The sequence below is a fragment of the Desmodus rotundus genome, chromosome 5, assembly GCF_022682495.2.
Source record: "Desmodus rotundus isolate HL8 chromosome 5, HLdesRot8A.1, whole genome shotgun sequence".
Taxonomy (NCBI): Eukaryota; Metazoa; Chordata; class Mammalia; order Chiroptera; family Phyllostomidae; genus Desmodus; species Desmodus rotundus.
Window position 1 is genome coordinate 10308206 of NC_071391.1, and position 15952 is coordinate 10324157.

General features: G+C 54.3%; 1 protein-coding gene and 1 long non-coding RNA gene across 3 annotated transcripts in view; one reads left to right on the forward strand and one right to left on the reverse strand.

The window, feature by feature from the left end:
• The window catches only part of TNKS1BP1 (tankyrase 1 binding protein 1), a 21703-nt gene extending 13095 nt beyond the window's left edge, over positions 1-8608 (forward strand). For both annotated transcript variants that reach the window (XM_053923870.1, XM_024577761.3), the window contains exons 6-12: positions 680-2829; positions 5493-5859; positions 6135-6285; positions 6390-6526; positions 7182-7339; positions 7620-7692; positions 8151-8608. In XM_053923870.1, the coding sequence (XP_053779845.1) occupies positions 680-2829; positions 5493-5859; positions 6135-6285; positions 6390-6526; positions 7182-7339; positions 7620-7680 (3024 nt within the window). In that variant the 3' untranslated portion in view covers positions 7681-7692; positions 8151-8608. The remainder of the gene's footprint in view (positions 1-679; positions 2830-5492; positions 5860-6134; positions 6286-6389; positions 6527-7181; positions 7340-7619; positions 7693-8150) is intronic.
• On the reverse strand, positions 3169-15111 carry LOC123478428 (uncharacterized). The gene is made up of 5 exons (XR_008426807.1): positions 14862-15111; positions 11212-11397; positions 5466-5616; positions 3580-3699; positions 3169-3393 (listed from the first exon to the last, which is right to left on the reverse strand). It is a non-coding gene; the product is annotated as an uncharacterized lncRNA (long non-coding RNA).
• Positions 15112-15952: the final 841 nt, after the last annotated feature.

Sequence of the window (15952 nt, forward strand, 5' to 3'; positions counted from 1 at the left end):
TGAGTCAGGGAGTATGGAGTGTGGGTTGCAGGGAGCCCTGGCTGGGTCTTCCCCCTGTGCCAGAGGGTGGCTGTCCTGTGTCAGCATCGCCTCCCCCCCTGCCCCGCATCCCCCAGGGTTCAGGGATGGCTGGACTGTCTTCCTGGGGAGGGCTGGGCAGAGGGTGCTTTCCTTAGGGAGGGAGGGGCTGGGAACTCATGAGGACTGGACTGGCTGGGGTGGTGGTGGAATCTCAGTGTGGGAAGGAGGTTGTGGAGGGACTTTGAGTCTTGTCCTCTCCTAAGGGAAGTGTGCCCCACATCCCTGTGCAGACCACTCTACCAGGGCAGGGAGCCAAGTGTTGCCCAAGGGCTGTAAGCATGACCTCAGGGTCATTGTTTGAGGACCGGTTGCAGTTGCTGAGTGCTCTTTCTATGCCTGGCACTCTGCTGAGAACTTGGCTTCAGTGGTCTTGTTTAATCCTCCCTAACTGCCCATGCAGTAGAAATTACCCCTGTTTAAGGATGAAGACCCCAAGGCCCAGAGTGGTTAAGTGATTTGCTGAAGGTCACACAGCTGGCATACAAACCCAGGCTTTCTGTTGCCAAAGTTCGGCTCTCGGGCAACAGACAGTGCTGGCTCGCATTCTAGATTGACTCTAAGCATTGCTTCTCTCTCTCTCTCTCTCTCTGGTTCTCAGGGACTCCTTGGCTGGGCCCAGAAAGATCTGCAGAGTGAATTTGGGATTGCAGCAGATCCACAGCCCAGCAGTTTCAGCCCTTCCAGCTGGTGCCAAGACACTTCTCAGGACTATGGCCTTGGGGGTGTGAGCCCTAGAGGGGACCCAGGCCTTGGAGAGAGGGACTGGTCCAGCAAGTGTGGGCAAGGAGTGGGAGAAGGGAGCGCCAGGGAGTGGGCCAGCAGGTGTGGCATCAGCCACGAGGAGCTGGAGGTCAGCAGCCCGGATAGGAGTGCAGTGTCCGCTCCAGGGGGTCTTGCAGCCCAGGACCGGGTGATTGGAAAGCCAGCCCCACTTGGCACTCCACAGAGCCAGGAGGCGGATGTTCAGGACTGGGAGTTCAGAAAGAGGGATTCCCAGGCCGCTTTCTCCAGCCATGATGCGGAACTCCAGGACCAGGAATTTGGGAAAAGAGATTCACTGGGTTCTTACAGCAGTCGGGATGCGAGCCTTCAGGACTGGGAGTTTGGGAAGAGAGATTCTTTGGGGGCTTATGCCAGACAGGAGGTGGATGAACAGAGCCAGGAATTGGGGAAGAAGGACCACCTTGGCAGGTACAGCAGCCAGGATGCCAACGGGCAGGACCAGGAGTTTGGGAAGAGAGATTCGTCACTTGGCGCCTATGGCAGTGGGGGTTCTGAGCAGCCGGACCGGGATTTTGGGAAGAGTGCCTGGATGAGGGACTACAGCAGCTGTGGCAGCCCGGTGGCCCTCTCACCCCAGGACAGAGGCTTCGGGACAAGAGCCCTGAACACCGGGTTGAGTCCTGAGGAAGCCCAACAGCAGGATGAGGAGTTTGGGAAGAAGATTCCAAGTAGAGGAGATAGCTTGGGCGAGGCCAGCAGGGATGCAGGCTGTCCAGAGGAGATAGAGTCGGGGGGCTTGTTCAGCCCCAGCACCCCCCAGTTGCAGGATGGGGCACTGGGACAGAGGAGCCAGAGCAACTGGCAGGACAGCAGTGCCAGCCAGGAGGTTGGAGGGCTGCAGGAGAGACGGCAGGCTGGGGGCCAGAGCCCGGGCGATGCGGACCTACAAGACAGGGAAGTGGGGCAGCGAGGTTGGCCTGGCGACATCAGCCTCAGTGTTGTGCCCCAGCCAGAGGCGGCCTTCAGCCCAGGGCAGCGAGACTGGAGCGGTGACTTCTGCACGGAGGCTCCCGAGAGGAGCTATCAGTTTGGCATCATTGGCAATGACCGAGTGAGCGGTGCCGGCCTGAGCCCTTCCAGCAAGATGGGAGGTGGCCACTTTGTGTCTCCTGAGAAGACCTCGGCTGGGCCTGTAGACTGGACTGACCAGCTGGGCCTCAGGAACTTGGAAGTGTCCAGCTGTGTGGGTTCCGTGGGCTCAAGTGAGGCCAGGGAGGATGCCGTGGGACAGATGGGCTGGTCGGACAACCTGGGCTTGAGAGACATGGACCTGGCCAGCTGTGTGAAGACTGGGGGGCCTGAGGAGCCCAGGGGGATGGGAGTTGGGGAGAAAGACTGGACTTCTGATGTTGGGGTGAGGGGCAGAGATTTGGCTGGGGTCGGGGAGGCAGGAGGCCACAGCCAGGCCAGAGAGAGTGGCGTGGGGCAGACTGACTGGTCAGGTGTGGAGGCTGGAGAGTTCCTTAAATTAAGGGAGCGTGGAGTGGGCCAGGCAGACTGGACACCAGACCTGGGTCTGAGGAACATGGCCGTGGGGGCAGGTAGCAGCTCCAGGGAACTTGGGGTGGGCCAGGTGGACTGGGACAATAATCTGGGCCTGAGGAATCTGGAGGTAGCCTGTGACCTAGAGACTGGAGCTTCTCAGGAGCCGCGGGGATGTGGAGTGGGGCAGATGGACTGGAGCCAGGACTTGGGGCTCCGGAGTGTGGAGCTCTCTGGGGCCCCGAGTGAATCCAGGGAGCACGGGGTGGGAGAAGTCAGCCAGTGCCCAGAGCTAGGTCTCAGGGACACTGGCATGTTGAGCCCTGGCCTGGAGGCCAGAGACCCCATGGAAGCCAGGGAGCTGGGGGTTGGTGAGACAAGTGGGCCAGAGACCCAGGGTGAAGATGAGTCCTCACCTTCCTTGGAGACCTGCCCTGAAGGCCCCGCAATGGAGACAGGAGAAGCTCCAGGCTCTGGAGCCAGGTAAGGGGAACACCATCCCTGTGTGGGAGGGAAGGTGGTGCAGCTGTCTGAGAACGTAAACCTTTCTGGGGGGGGGGAAGAACCGGCTTCCCCCAAGGAGTTTTACTCTTTGGGAAATTACAACAGTTTGGGTTGTGAATTTTTATTTTGACTTTTACTTTTTTCAAAATTGAACTACGACCTGTACCCAGGTTGAGTTCCTATTTTGAATGAGTGTGATGTGTGAGGTGTGACTCTTTGTAGCCCACGCTTTAGGATACCTTGGTGACATTGTACGGTGATGTTGTACTGTGACGGTGCTGGAGGAACTGGAATGGTACACGTCACATCTTTGGGTGGTTTCTGGTGGGTTCCTCTTGAGCACAGAGGCTGTTCCACAGGCTCTCGGCTCTGAAGCCAGAGGTGCTCCTGGGCCAGGGACCAGGATGCTTTCCTGAGTGCAGGAAGGAGAACTCTTTGTTCACGGCCTTGACCACTCCAGGTCCGGAGCGGAGTGCACAGCGGCACTCACTGTCTCTCAGGAGGTTAGGAACACGGTGCTTCTTGCCTACCTTGTCTTAACGCCTAGAAGAAGCAACAGTTTAAGAACCTGAAGGACATGGGACCTGGTCCCTGGCCCCATGACCCTGGCCTCCACACACACAGTTGCTGAAAAAACTTTCCAGAGGAACACACTGATAATTTTACCAGCCAACCACAGTCTGTCTCAGGGATTTTTATGTTCTAAAACCGACTGAGGTGATTTCTCACCTGGAAAGGGTGCAAAAAGGCATTGTATGTCTTCCGTTAACATTTCCATCCACTGAGATTTGGATTCATTGTCTTGACTGAGTAGAAAGTTGGCCCTTTCCCAACCCTGGAGCTTCTCACCTGCCAGGGAGGAAGGGAAGGGGAGGGAGGTGTGGGGCAGGCTATGTTATAAGTGGAGGGGCTGATGGTAGTGGGAGGGGGCAGGAGGGACCAGGAAAGGTCTAGAGCAGGGGTGTCCAGCCTTTTGGCCTCTCTGGGCCACACTGGAAGAAGAAGAATTGTCTTGGGCCACATATTAAATACATTGTGACACATAATCACCAAAAAAAATCTCTAATGTTTTCGGTAAATTTACGATTTTGTGTTGGGCCGCATTCATAGCCCTCCTGGGCCGCATGTGGCCCGTGGGCTGTAGGTTGGACCCCCCTGGTCTAGAGGGAGTTGGGGTGGTGGTAGAGGAGTCGGGAAGGCATTTGGGTTTGAGGAGAGGGAGAAGAAAAGGTGATGGGGCCCCGACGTTGCCTAGGGGAGCTCAGGGGGGAGCGTTCTGGGGAACCCCGGCTTTGGAGAGGGAGATGGGGGAGCCTGGGGAGGAGGTGAAGACTGCAGGGACAGAGGTGAGTTCACAGGACTGGGAGTCCAGAGGCTCCTGGGTCCCCTGGGCCTTCCTGAGCCTCACACTGTAATGATAGACTCAGGAAGCGTTAACATTCCTAGTGGTAGAAGGTGGGCACCCAGTGGCCGCCCTGATTTCTCTTCCCAGGACTTGGAGAACTCTGCGGTCCCAGCCCTTGGCTGCACATCTGACCTCATTGGTCTTCACAGCTGCGGGTGAACAGGGAGGGATGATTGTCATCTGCAGTTTGCAGGAGAGAGGGTGTGACCTGCCTGAGGTCACAGTCAGTAGTGTCTTTCCTGCTTTATCTGAAATGCTGTCAGGTGTGGCTGTGGCTTTCAGGACTCAGAGGTGTGAGTCAGTGAGAGTGTGTGTGTGCCCTACACGTGTGTTTGTGCTCTGTTTTGAGGGAGCAGCAGGCAGAGATGCATAAGCTGCATTGAGATGCAAGGTGACCCAGCTTCTCATTCACTGGGCAAATGTTTGCTTAGTCCTGTTCCTGGCCAGGCCCTGGGCCAGGTGCTGGGGGCACAAAAGCAAAAGTGGCTGTGTCTTTGCCCTTGAGTTGCTCACAGACTGGCAGTGGGGACAAAGAACCTCTGGGGGCAGGGGCGCTGGCACAGGTGGAGCCCTGGGCTAGCAGGGCAGAGGAGGGGTGGTGGCTGGGGAAGGGGAGCAGGCCAGCTCCACAGAGGAATTAAGCTGCAGAGAGTGAGAGTGAGTGGAGGGGCACTGGTGCAGCTTCCCTGGCAAGGAACCACCGTGCCCAGATAGACAGCCGTCTGCAGGGCCGGGCGTGTTCTGTGAGACTGGGGCACAGGGAGGGGTGGCATGGGCAGGTGGGCCAGTGTCTGGCTCATCCCAAGGCGAGTGTGCCCCCAAGCAGGTGCTCCTGGGAGGGGTGCACAGATGGTGTCCACAACATCGACAGCAGTAGTAACGATAGCTGTTATTCACAGGGCACACTCTGAATGCCAGGCACTGTGACTCGAGCTTTACATTCTCATTTCATACCCCCAACAACACTATAAAGTTAGCAGCTTTTGTAGGTGAAGGAACTCGCTCAAAGTTTCAGTAAGTAGAAGACCGAGGATTTGAACCTGCCAGGCTGGCCCAGCTCATCCCTTCTATGCTGGGTTGTGTGAGGCCTTGACTGTGTCCTTCCTGAAAGAGCTTGAGAAAAGCATGGAAAGGAGGGAGAGGTTGGGGGGAGGGAGAAACAGATTTCATGAAAGGGCTTTGGGAGAGGGAGATGTGACCGCTTGGTGACCTTGTCCGCCGGTCTGTCTCCTTGCAGCCCTGGTGGGTGCCCGGCCCGCTCGCCGCCCTCTGGATCCCAGAGCCTGCTGGAGGAGGTACTGGCCATCAGCAATTCCAAGGCAGCAGCCCGGAGGGAGTCCGCAGCTTCGGGCCTGAGGAGCCTGTTGGAAGAGGAAGGAACCATGGCAGGGGATGACCAAGGGGAGTCCCCGGAGCCCGGCAGGGACCCCGTGTCCTCCTGGAGGCCCCAGCCTGATGGTGAAGCCAGCCGGACAGAAGAGGTGGATGGCACCTGGGGCCCTGCGGGGGCCGAGCGGGGTGACCAGGGCCTGACACGCCCTCCTCGGCGGCCCCCTCAAGGCCCTCCTCCCAGCTCCCCCAGCCAAGACTTCTCCTTCATCGAGGTCAGTGGAGGGTGAGCCCAGGGCAGCGAGTGGACTGTTGTGGGGGGTGAGGGTGGTGGAACCAGAGCCTGGCCCCTGGGACTCCCCAGCTGCTCTGAGCTCTGAGTGGTCTCGATCTAGGAGGTAGAAAGTGGGTGAGGGGCGAGTCCTATGAACAGGGGGCTCCTGGCTGCAGGAGGGATCCACTCACAGCCAGCTGCTTTTGAGAGGCTCCTGTGGGATAGGGCAGCACCACGGGATGGTGATGGCAGTGGTGTTGCTGTTGTCTTGGGCAGGATACCGAGGTCCTCGACAGTGCCATGTATCGGAGCCGTGCCAACCTGGGGCGCAAGCGTGGGCACCGGGCCCCGGCCATCCGTCCAGGCGGCACCCTGGGCCTGTCGGAGGTGGCAGACTCGGACGCACGCCTATTCCAGGACTCCACGGGTAGGGCCACTGTGTTGTTTGCTGTCTGTTGGTGTCTGGGGCGGTGCCGGGAGGTGGGAGTGTGGGGTGGCTGCCTGTGCTGAGCCCTCTCTGGACCCTTGCAGAGCCACGAGCTTCTCGGGTGCCGTCTTCAGACGAGGAGGTGGTGGAGGAGCCTCAGAACCGCCGGACACGGATGTCCTTGGGCACCAAGGGGCTGAAAGTCAACCTCTTTCCTGGCCTGAGCCCATCAGCTCTGAAGGTACCATTTGCTTAGTCAGCAAACACCTGGCCAGCTGGACACCTTGCATCCAGCCTTCTCCTCCCCATCATCTCTTCATTTCCCCACCTCCTCCTTCCCATTTTCCTTCTCATTCTGCTCTCCAGTGAGGGCCTGCTGCACCCCATGCTGTGTGCTAAGTGTGATGGAAGGGGGATCGAGGCTGTTCTATGTCCCAGAACCTCATGGGGTGGTGGGGCGCAAGGCCGTGTCCATAGTTAGATGTGGCGAATGGAGAAGTTTAGGGGTCAAGGAAGGGCTGGGCCTGTTTGGAGAGAGAGAGAAATTGCTTTATGACCGTGGGAAGCCTCATGCAGCGAGTGCCCATGCTTTGAGGCATGCATGGGAGTTGGCTACGGAGGGTGAGGTGCTGGGAGGCCTTCCAGGCAGAGGAAACAGAATGAGCAAAGGCACAGGGCTCGAGTTGCCTGAATTCAATTCAGCAGTACCTCTTTGAGGGGCTACTGTGTGCAAGGCAGCTTCAGCTCTCGGGCACGTTTGTCGTTAAGTGCCTTCCTGTCCATCTTGGTGAAAGCACTGCAGAGGTGTTTGGGCCTGACTGGCAACTGCACGCCCATTCTGTGAATCCTCGTGCCTGTCCCTCTGACATCTCTGTGTGCGCGGACTTGTCTGTCAGGCCAAGCTGCGCCCCCGGAACCGCTCAGCTGAGGAGGGGGAGCCGGCGGACGGCAAGGCGAGCCAGAAGGAGTCCACGGTCCAGCGCTCCAAGTCCTGCAAGGTCCCGGGGCTGGGGAAGCCCCTTGCGTTACCTCCCAAGCCAGAGAAATCCTCAGGGTGGGTGATGTGAACTCAGGGCGTTGACTAACCTCAATGTCTTGGCCTAAAAAGGGGAACCTCACATTATGTAGAGGAAAACCAAAGCTTGGGGAGGAGGTCGACATGCCCCAAAGTAACTGTATTAAGTTGGTGGCAGGGTCCCTGTCTCTGAAGCCAGGCCCTGGGCTGCGTCTTCTGAGTGGAACCAGGGGTGGGGATGGGGGTTCTATTGCTGCCACTCCTCATTTTGTTCTGCCTTACTCGGGTTTGCTTTGTGACCTTCCCCTCTGCCTTCTAGGTCAGAAGGATCGTCACCCAATTGGCTACAAGCCCTGAAGCTGAAGAAGAAGAAGGTCTGAGAAGTCACTGAGGTGAGGGCAGGTCCCTGGGCTTGGGGAGTGGGGTCCAGGGATGAGCAAGGTGTGTCCTGGAGGACGCAGGAGGCCCCTCCCTTTCCTCCCCATCCCCCTTTCTCTGGCAGGCTGGAAGCAGGCAGGTGGAGCCAAGCTCCAGAGGCTTGGTGTATCCCTCGACTTTCCCTCAGTTTTGCCCACAGAACAGGGTGGTGTTGTCTGGCCTATGATGGATGAGGAGGGCCTCTATCCCAGCCTTCCTGCCTGGGCTCAAGGATGGTTCCCAGGCCCTGTGGCTGGCCTGAGTGTGCTCCAGCAGCCCTTCTGGCCTGGACCCCTGGGGGCACTCACCAGGAACCTTCCTTATAACTGGGCTCAGTTTGGGGAGCCAGGATGGGCACAGGGGAAGGAAGAGGGAGCGCCTCCTCTGCCCCCGTGGTCAGCTCCCCTGAGCTCTTCTCTCCTTCCTGGTGCAGGTCCTTCCCATCTGGCAGCCTCAGGCAGTGCCCGTTCCTGTGGGGTCGCCAGCGAGGAGACGGCTGGAGTTCCCCACGTCCCAGGCTGCAGCCTCTGCTCCCCTCCACCTCTGAGGAGCATCTGGGGAGGCACATTTATGCACTTTGTATCACCTTCCCAACTTCCCCCATGCCTTCCCTTCCTGCCTGGATTGCAGCCTGGATTCTGTCCATAGTGGTCCAAGGTTCCGGTCCTTCCTCTGTGTGCTCTCTGCCCACCTCCCTCCTGCTTCCTCCTCCAGCCTACCTTGGGTTTTCTTTTGATACCAATTTATAGCATTTTTTATAAAAGCCTTTGATTTTTGTAATGGGTGGAGCTCAGCCCCACCCCAGGTCTCCTTCCACCCTGCCAGGTGCCCCACAGAGACCAATAACATTTTGCCACTTGAAACAATAAAGTTTTTTGGGAATTGGTGTTGCCCAGTTGTGGCGTGTGGTCATCAAGCCCTGTCCTCCTGTCCAAGGCTGTGCTGGGAAACGCCGGTTCTAGCCCTGGCCTGCCAGGGGCTCGCTCTTCTGTTGAACATGTCATAACCCTCATGCTCTTGGGCTCGGGGTCCCTGAGGAGGGTGTATTGGTTCTAGAAGGCGGATTGCTGATTTAAACAGCCCCCAAACCTCAGTAGCTCAACACAAATGTTTGTTTTCTATAGAGTGCTCAGTCCCGATGGGTTGGTGGTGGGGACACTCTGCGCCTTGAAGTCATTCAGAGCCCAGGCTCCTTCCGTGTTGTGGCTCGGCCACCTGCAGAAGCCTTTGAGTCCTCTACAGCATTACAGCGAGAGGGGAGCATGATGTGGGAGGCCCACACCCCATTGGCTCAAATTTAGTTCATGGCCCCTCCTCATTGCAGGGGAGACTAGAAAACATGGTTTAGTGTGGCCACAGAGAGAAAACTGGGTATTGGTGAAAATGCACCCTTCTCACCAGCGGGTTGGTTTCTGTAAAGAGTCCTTTTGGCCTTTCAGCCCATGCATTCTGGGATGTCCCCTGGGTTCTGGCCTTCTGCACCCAAGCCCCTGTCCCTAAGCCTAGCTCTCTGTCATCCTGGGTTCCCCAGACTTGCCCTGGGGTTGGGTAAAAGGGGAGGCTCCTGTGGACTCACCTTGATGGGCCTTAACAGAGTCACTGAATTCAGACTACAGCTGCATTTGGAAGTCACCTCATTGACCAGGACTGCTTAGCCTTTTGGGATTTTTATGGGCTATGGCAGCTATCGACTTAATTTGGGAATTTGACCAAAGTTGTGGACTCGCTAGAAAAACGCATGTGTATGAGTTTCACAAACCAGCCCGGAATTCCCATAATTTCCTAGAGCAGTGGTTTTCAGCCGTCCCTGAGCATCACAGTTTCCTGGGTTTTCACAGTCTCCCGAGACTTCAGTGTGGTAGGTGGTGCCAGGAATCAGCATTTTGGCAATGCTGTGGAAGTGGAGAGGATAGAAAGACAGGGGCCTCAGATGGGTGCCTGTCCTCGCCCCTGGGTGGTTCTGTGCCGCACAGCCCCTGTGCCAGTCCTCCCAGGGCCCAGCAAGGCCCAGCTGGTGTGAGCTTTGCTCTATTCTCTCCCATCCCCCTCCCCCTTAGGGGGTAGGACTGGCAACCCAAGCCAAACACTTAAAGCTCATTAGTAGGGTAAATGGAGCCTGGGCTGATCCCAGTGCCTGGGCTCTGCAGGGAGGGAGAAGAGACAGGGGCCCACTTCCAGGGAAGGCAGAGCTAGACCTGGTGAGTGGGTAGGGGTGTCCCACACTCCCTCTGTCTGAGGGGTGGGTGGTTCAGGGCCTTGGATGGGAGGCAGGGAGAGAGAGCAACTCATAGGAGCTTTGGCCACCAGGGCAGGTGTCTGAGAGCAAACGCAGTTGGGAAAGTCGTGATTCTTCCTGTGCAGTCATTTCTCAGGCTGTGCCTGGGGCCCTTGGGAGTGACCTCAGAGGGGCAGGTTTTGGTCTTTTGAAACTGGATTTGGATTTTGGAGACAGTGGAAAGTCCCCTGGATGCCTGTATTGGGGAATACTTGGGGCAGTCAAGCAGGCTTGTCAATTTTGGTCAAAGGCAGCTCTGAAAGCCCTTTCTGAAGAGTTGAATGAGCTCAGGAAGAGTGATTAGAATATATGCACAGGCCATTGGGAAGGCAACAACTCAACATGATCATGAAGGAGCCAAACGCTTTCTGTTCGTGTTAGAAAGCTGAGCAGTCCCTTCCCAGGATTTTTGTTGAAAATTCTCAGGGAATCTGGCCCAATCCCACTGCAGTTAAAAATGACACAACATAGCCTCTCCCCTATTCCTTGCTTCTGATGCCCTCACCAGGACCTCGTTCGTGTATGAATTGAGTACCAGACAGTGGAGGAAGCCTTGGAAACTGAACAGGAGGGGAGCCCACAGAGCAGGCCCACATCCCCTGTGATCCCAAGCTGGAATTGGTGTTTGGGATGGGTTGAGGCTGACAACAAGCTGGCCTTGGCCCACAGCCCTTGGTATTTGGGAGGTGGTGGCAGGTGGTGTGGGAAGTGTGATGGTTTGCTGCCCACCCTTAGCACTTTTTTCCTCCAGCATCCTATCCTCAAAGGTGGTCCATCCATCTGCCAAGGTCACAACCCCTCCCCAAAAGGTTTAGAGACACAGGCAGTTGTGGTATAGGAGCGTGCAAATCAGTTTATATTCTGCTTTTGATCTCAGGGACCCTCTCTGAGCCTCCGCTTTAAAAGAGGTGCACTAAGAGGGTACAGTAGTCCCCACTTATCCACAGGGGATACCATCATTGCAAGGCCCTCAGTGAATGCCTGAATCCATGGGTCATACTCAACTCTGTGTGTATATATATGTATATGTATACACACACACACACACGCACACTTTTTTTCCTATACATACATACCTGTAAAAAAGTTTAACTTATAAATTAGGCACAGTAAGAGATTAATAACAATAACAACAAAATAAAACAATTATAACAATACACTATGATATAAATTATATGCATGTGGTTGGTCTTGAAAAATCCTACCGTACTGTACTCACATTTTCACTTCAAGGCAGCACTTCATGGCCTGTCTCTGGCAAATCCAAATTGCCAGCACCACTGCTCATGCACTTTGGGGCCATTACTAAGTAAAATCAGGGTGACTGGCACACAAGCACTGCAGTACCGGGTCCGCCCATGTGATACCCGAGATGGTGGCTGGCTGACTTGCGTGTCGGCAGCATCTATGGCATGGAGACACTGGACGAGGGGCTGATTCACATTCCAAGTGGAGTGAAGCAAGATGGTGCGAGGCTTCATCATGCTACTCAGAACAACGTGCTATTTAAAGCTTATACCCTGTTTATTTTTGGGAGTTTCCATATTTCATTTTCAGACTGTGGTGGACCATGAGTATCTGAAACCGTGGAAAGCGGAACTGTGGGTGAGGGGGGGCTACTGTATCTGCCGCACAGAACCACTGGAGGGCTAAATGATGGTGGGACCTTCCCTGGGACCAAGCAAGCAAGTGGTCCTGGCTGGCCTGGTCTTGTCTTTCTTTGTACAGTGGGAACAGAGGACCGATTTGGTTTTCTCGAGCCCTGGAGCTGACAATGGCGTGGAAGCTGTTGAGCAGGATTTTCTAGGGGCCGCTTTGCCTGAGGGCCTCCCTGAGTCAGCAGTGTCTCCTCACCTGGGACCAGCCCTTTGGCCCTGCAGCCACTGCCCTGCCCTGCCAGCAGGAGCCCAGCAAGAGCCCAGCACAGCCGGGAAAAGTGCTGGCAGGTTTCAGAGGCTCACCGCCCACCCCTGGGTGAGTGCCAGGCCCTGGTGGCGGGAGCCTCCTGGGAGCAGAATGATAAAGTGGGTTGTAATCGGCTGCCCGAGGACCGACTCTAATTATACTTTTATTTATATAGCACTCTGTCTCCAAAGGGCCAGACGCTCATTCATTCATTTATTTTTTTTTAAAACAAAGTTTGTTGAATTTCTTTCTGATAACAAAAGCAAAGCATATTCGTGATAGGCCACTTAGAAAACACAGGGAAGTAAAATTAAGAAAAGAAATTGCCTGGAACACCACCATTCAGGTGTACTGTAACTTTTTTTTTTTTTAATACTTGTTATTTTAGAAGAGATTCAGATTTAGAGAAAAGTTGCAAAAATAGTATGACGGTTCTCCTGAGCCCACACCTGTGAGTGTGACTCAGATATTAGTATGTTTCATTGTCACAACTCATGAAGCAATATTGGTATGTTAATATTAATTACAGTCCATTATTTTGTCACATTCCTTACTATTTTTTTCTTTCTCCTAACATTCCTCTTCTCTGCTAGGATCCCATCCAGGATCCCACATTATGTAGTTATGCCTCCTTAGGCTCCTCCAGACCGGGATGGCGTCTCAGGCCTTCCTTATTTCTGGTGGCTTTGACGGTTTTGAGGAGGACCGATCAGATACTTTGTAGAATGCCCTTCAGTTTGAGTTTGATATTTTCCTTGTGATCAGGCAGGGGTTCTAGGTTTTCAGGAAGCAGAGTAAAGTGCCATTCTTTTACCAAAGGTGCATATTATCGGAATGACTGCTCACTGTTAGTTTTGACCTTGGCCGAAGGAGTGTGTATCAGGCTCCTCCGTCAAGTTACTCTTGCCCCTTTCCATACTGGACTCCTGGGAAGGAAATCACTGACTCTGGCATTTTCACGTATTTGCTTCCAGTTTCAGCGTTTTCCCTTCTCCCCCCAAACAAAAGCAGAATTCCATGAGCATTTGTTAATTCTTGGCACCTGTTGATCTTGCCAGGAACTGGGATCTGGGTTTTAATCTTGTTGAAATTTTTGGTTTCTTAGTTTCTAAAGACTTCAGCACATAGGCACGTATTACCATTTTAACTGAGTCTGTGCCTTGGTTTCATCAGTCAGAACACAGTTATTGAGCAGTTACTCCGCCCCCACACTGTGCTAAGAGCTTCCCGCACCTTATTAATCCACACACAACCAAGGATGGAGACACTTGCTCTCCTCATGACGTGGACGAGAAAACTGTGATTTGTGCAAGCGAAGAGTTGCCCAGAGTCACACAGCTTGAGAGTGGCAGAGCTGGAACTCAAACCTTGGTCTGTGACCCCAGAGCTTGGCACTAGACCATGCTTAAGTGGACTAGTTAAGAGTGGTCACGGAGAAGGGAGGTTTAGTATGGAAGTTCAGAGGTTTGAATCAGCTCTTCCATTTATGAGCTGTGTGGCCTTGGGTAAGTCACAGCTCTGGGCCTTGGTTTCCTTACCTGTTCAATGGGGACAATAACATTACCTTCCTCATGGGGCTGTTGTGAAGATCAAATTACTTGAACCAAGGCTTGGCTCAGGGTAGGCTGTCAGTGAGGGTTATCCTTATTGTTATGTCTGTGCTATTTTTCACTTTCCTGTCCATCCACCCATCCAGGAACAGCATTGCCCACTCTGGGCCTCAGTTTCCCCATCTGCAGTGGGTATTGAACCAGAATAGGAATTTGTAACCCTTTTTGTTTCGTGGACCTTTTGGGCAGGCTGGTAAAATAAAATGCATAGGATAACAAAGGAAACTATACTGAAATACAGTTATCAAAATATAACCCCCCCCCCAAATCTGTGACATAGTAATACATGTGTTCATTTATTAACACATTAAACTAAATGTAGTGGTAGGTCCAACCACCCCCACAATGTTGAGGTGGGCAATACTAGTCATTATTCGTAGTGACAAAGTCCTAAGAACTCCTAATTCTACTGTAGTTCGATGCTTGTGTTCATAACAGAAATGCTAAATTCCAGTTACAGATTAGAGAACTTCTTTTCCCCTCTAAGTTCACAGATGGCTGAATTCTTAGCATGGACCCCAGATTAAGAACTGAGTTGGAGGAAGCCTGGATCCTTTCCCGCTCTCACACCCGTTATTGGGGTAGGGCCCCCTGGGTCCTGGGGTTGGGGAGAGGAAGCCCTGTGCCCTGGGGATGATGATCCCGGGACAGAGGGACCGCGGGGCCTTTCCAGCCCCAGCCTGGCTTTCCCGGATTGCTCTGGTCTAGATGTTTCAGAGAAACCGCCTGGCAGCTCCCCATAGAGCCTTTGCCCTGGCTGATCAATGGCTGCCTCTGTAGATCTATTGATCCAGCCTTTTGTTTTCCAGAAACAACCAGCCTTTCTTTTGTTAACCCCTGCCAGCCTGGCCCCAAATAGGGTGCCTTCGGTGCCCCAGGCTCAGTGCTGGGCCGAGACAGACTTCAGGAGAAGGATGGCATCTGTGGGTGAAGGGCACCCATCAAAGGTCAGGAGCTGTGCGGGGCTCTCTTGCCTAATGGGCTGGCAGCAAAGGAGCTGGACTTCAGATCCCAACTTCGTCTGACTTTCGAATGCTGTGTTATCTTCAGGTTACCAGCAGTGTCTGTGCCTGCCTCACCATGCAGGTGAGTGTGGGGTCTTTTCCATCCCTGGGTGCACACATATACCCCCTGTCCCAACACACACACACGCACACACACACACATACACACACATCCTCAGATTCACAGACAGGTCAGGGGTGGTTTCACCCACCTGAGAAGGAGCCCTTTCAGCCCCTGGCAACCTCATTGCCATCACTAACCACCCCTATCTTGGGTATCTTGTGGTTTTTCATTTTAGAACACGCAGTCTCTTAGGCAGTGCTAATTCTGACCTTGAAGCCTTTCTTACCTTTTCTGGAACGAGCAGGGCAGAGGCACCGAAAGAGAAACCAGGGGTCCGACAGCCAGGGGCCCCGACAGGACTAGGCTGGGGCACTCAGCACACCCCTCGATTCAGTTCAATCAACAGACATTTTATCAAGCTGTCTGTTATGCATGCTGGGGATGTGGCGATGAGTTAGGTACAGTCTCTGGGTCAAAAGCTGTCGTAGGAGGCAGCTATGGGACATAAGCCAAACTGTGGTGTCACAGAGATGAGAGTGCCGGCACAGGTATAGTGCGAGACTGTTAGAGCAAATTTGCTGACGCAGGGGAGCTTGGAGGGAAACGTCACTGACCAGTTAGCAAGGCCTGGAAGGTGGAGCTTTTCAAAGTGTAGGAAGAGGGGGAAGGAACGGCCCCCCAGGTGTGGTGAGGGGTCAGCTTGGGCGAAGGCCAGGTGTGGAAACGTGTGACACCCTGATGATGGGAGTCGTCTAGTCTGCTCCAGCTGCCACAACAAATACCACCAGCTGGGGCCCTAAACAACAGATTTTATTTCCTCACTGTTGTGGAAGCTGGAAGTCCAAGATCAAGATGTCAGCAGAGTGTGTTTCCGCTGAGGCTTCTGTCCTTGGTTTGTAGATGGTCGTGTCTCCCTGTGTCTCCCTCTGCCAATGTCTTTGCCTAATCTGTAATCTCTCTCTCTTTTTTTTTTGTTATAAAGACACTGGTCATATTGGATGACAGCCCAATCACATGACCTCATTTTAACATAATTACCTCTTTGAAGACCCTGTCTCCAAATACAGTCACAATCAGATGTACTGGGATTAGGACTTCAACGTATGAATTTGGAGGAGGGTAGGGGGACAATTCAGCCATAATAAGGATTGACTGTGGAAGAGGGAAGAAATGCCCGGGGGGGGACGCTGGGGTGGGGTGGACAAACCAGGAGAGGCCTTGTAGAGTTGGGCTGCACATAGCAGGACTTCCAGGCACCTGCTCTGGCTTCAGGAGGCCAACTGGAAAGTGAAAGCATTTCTCCCTGTCCCCAGTGCTCTGGGACTTCCGGGAGTGGTGTGATCTCTCAGGACTACAGTCCTCAGGGCTGGTTATGGG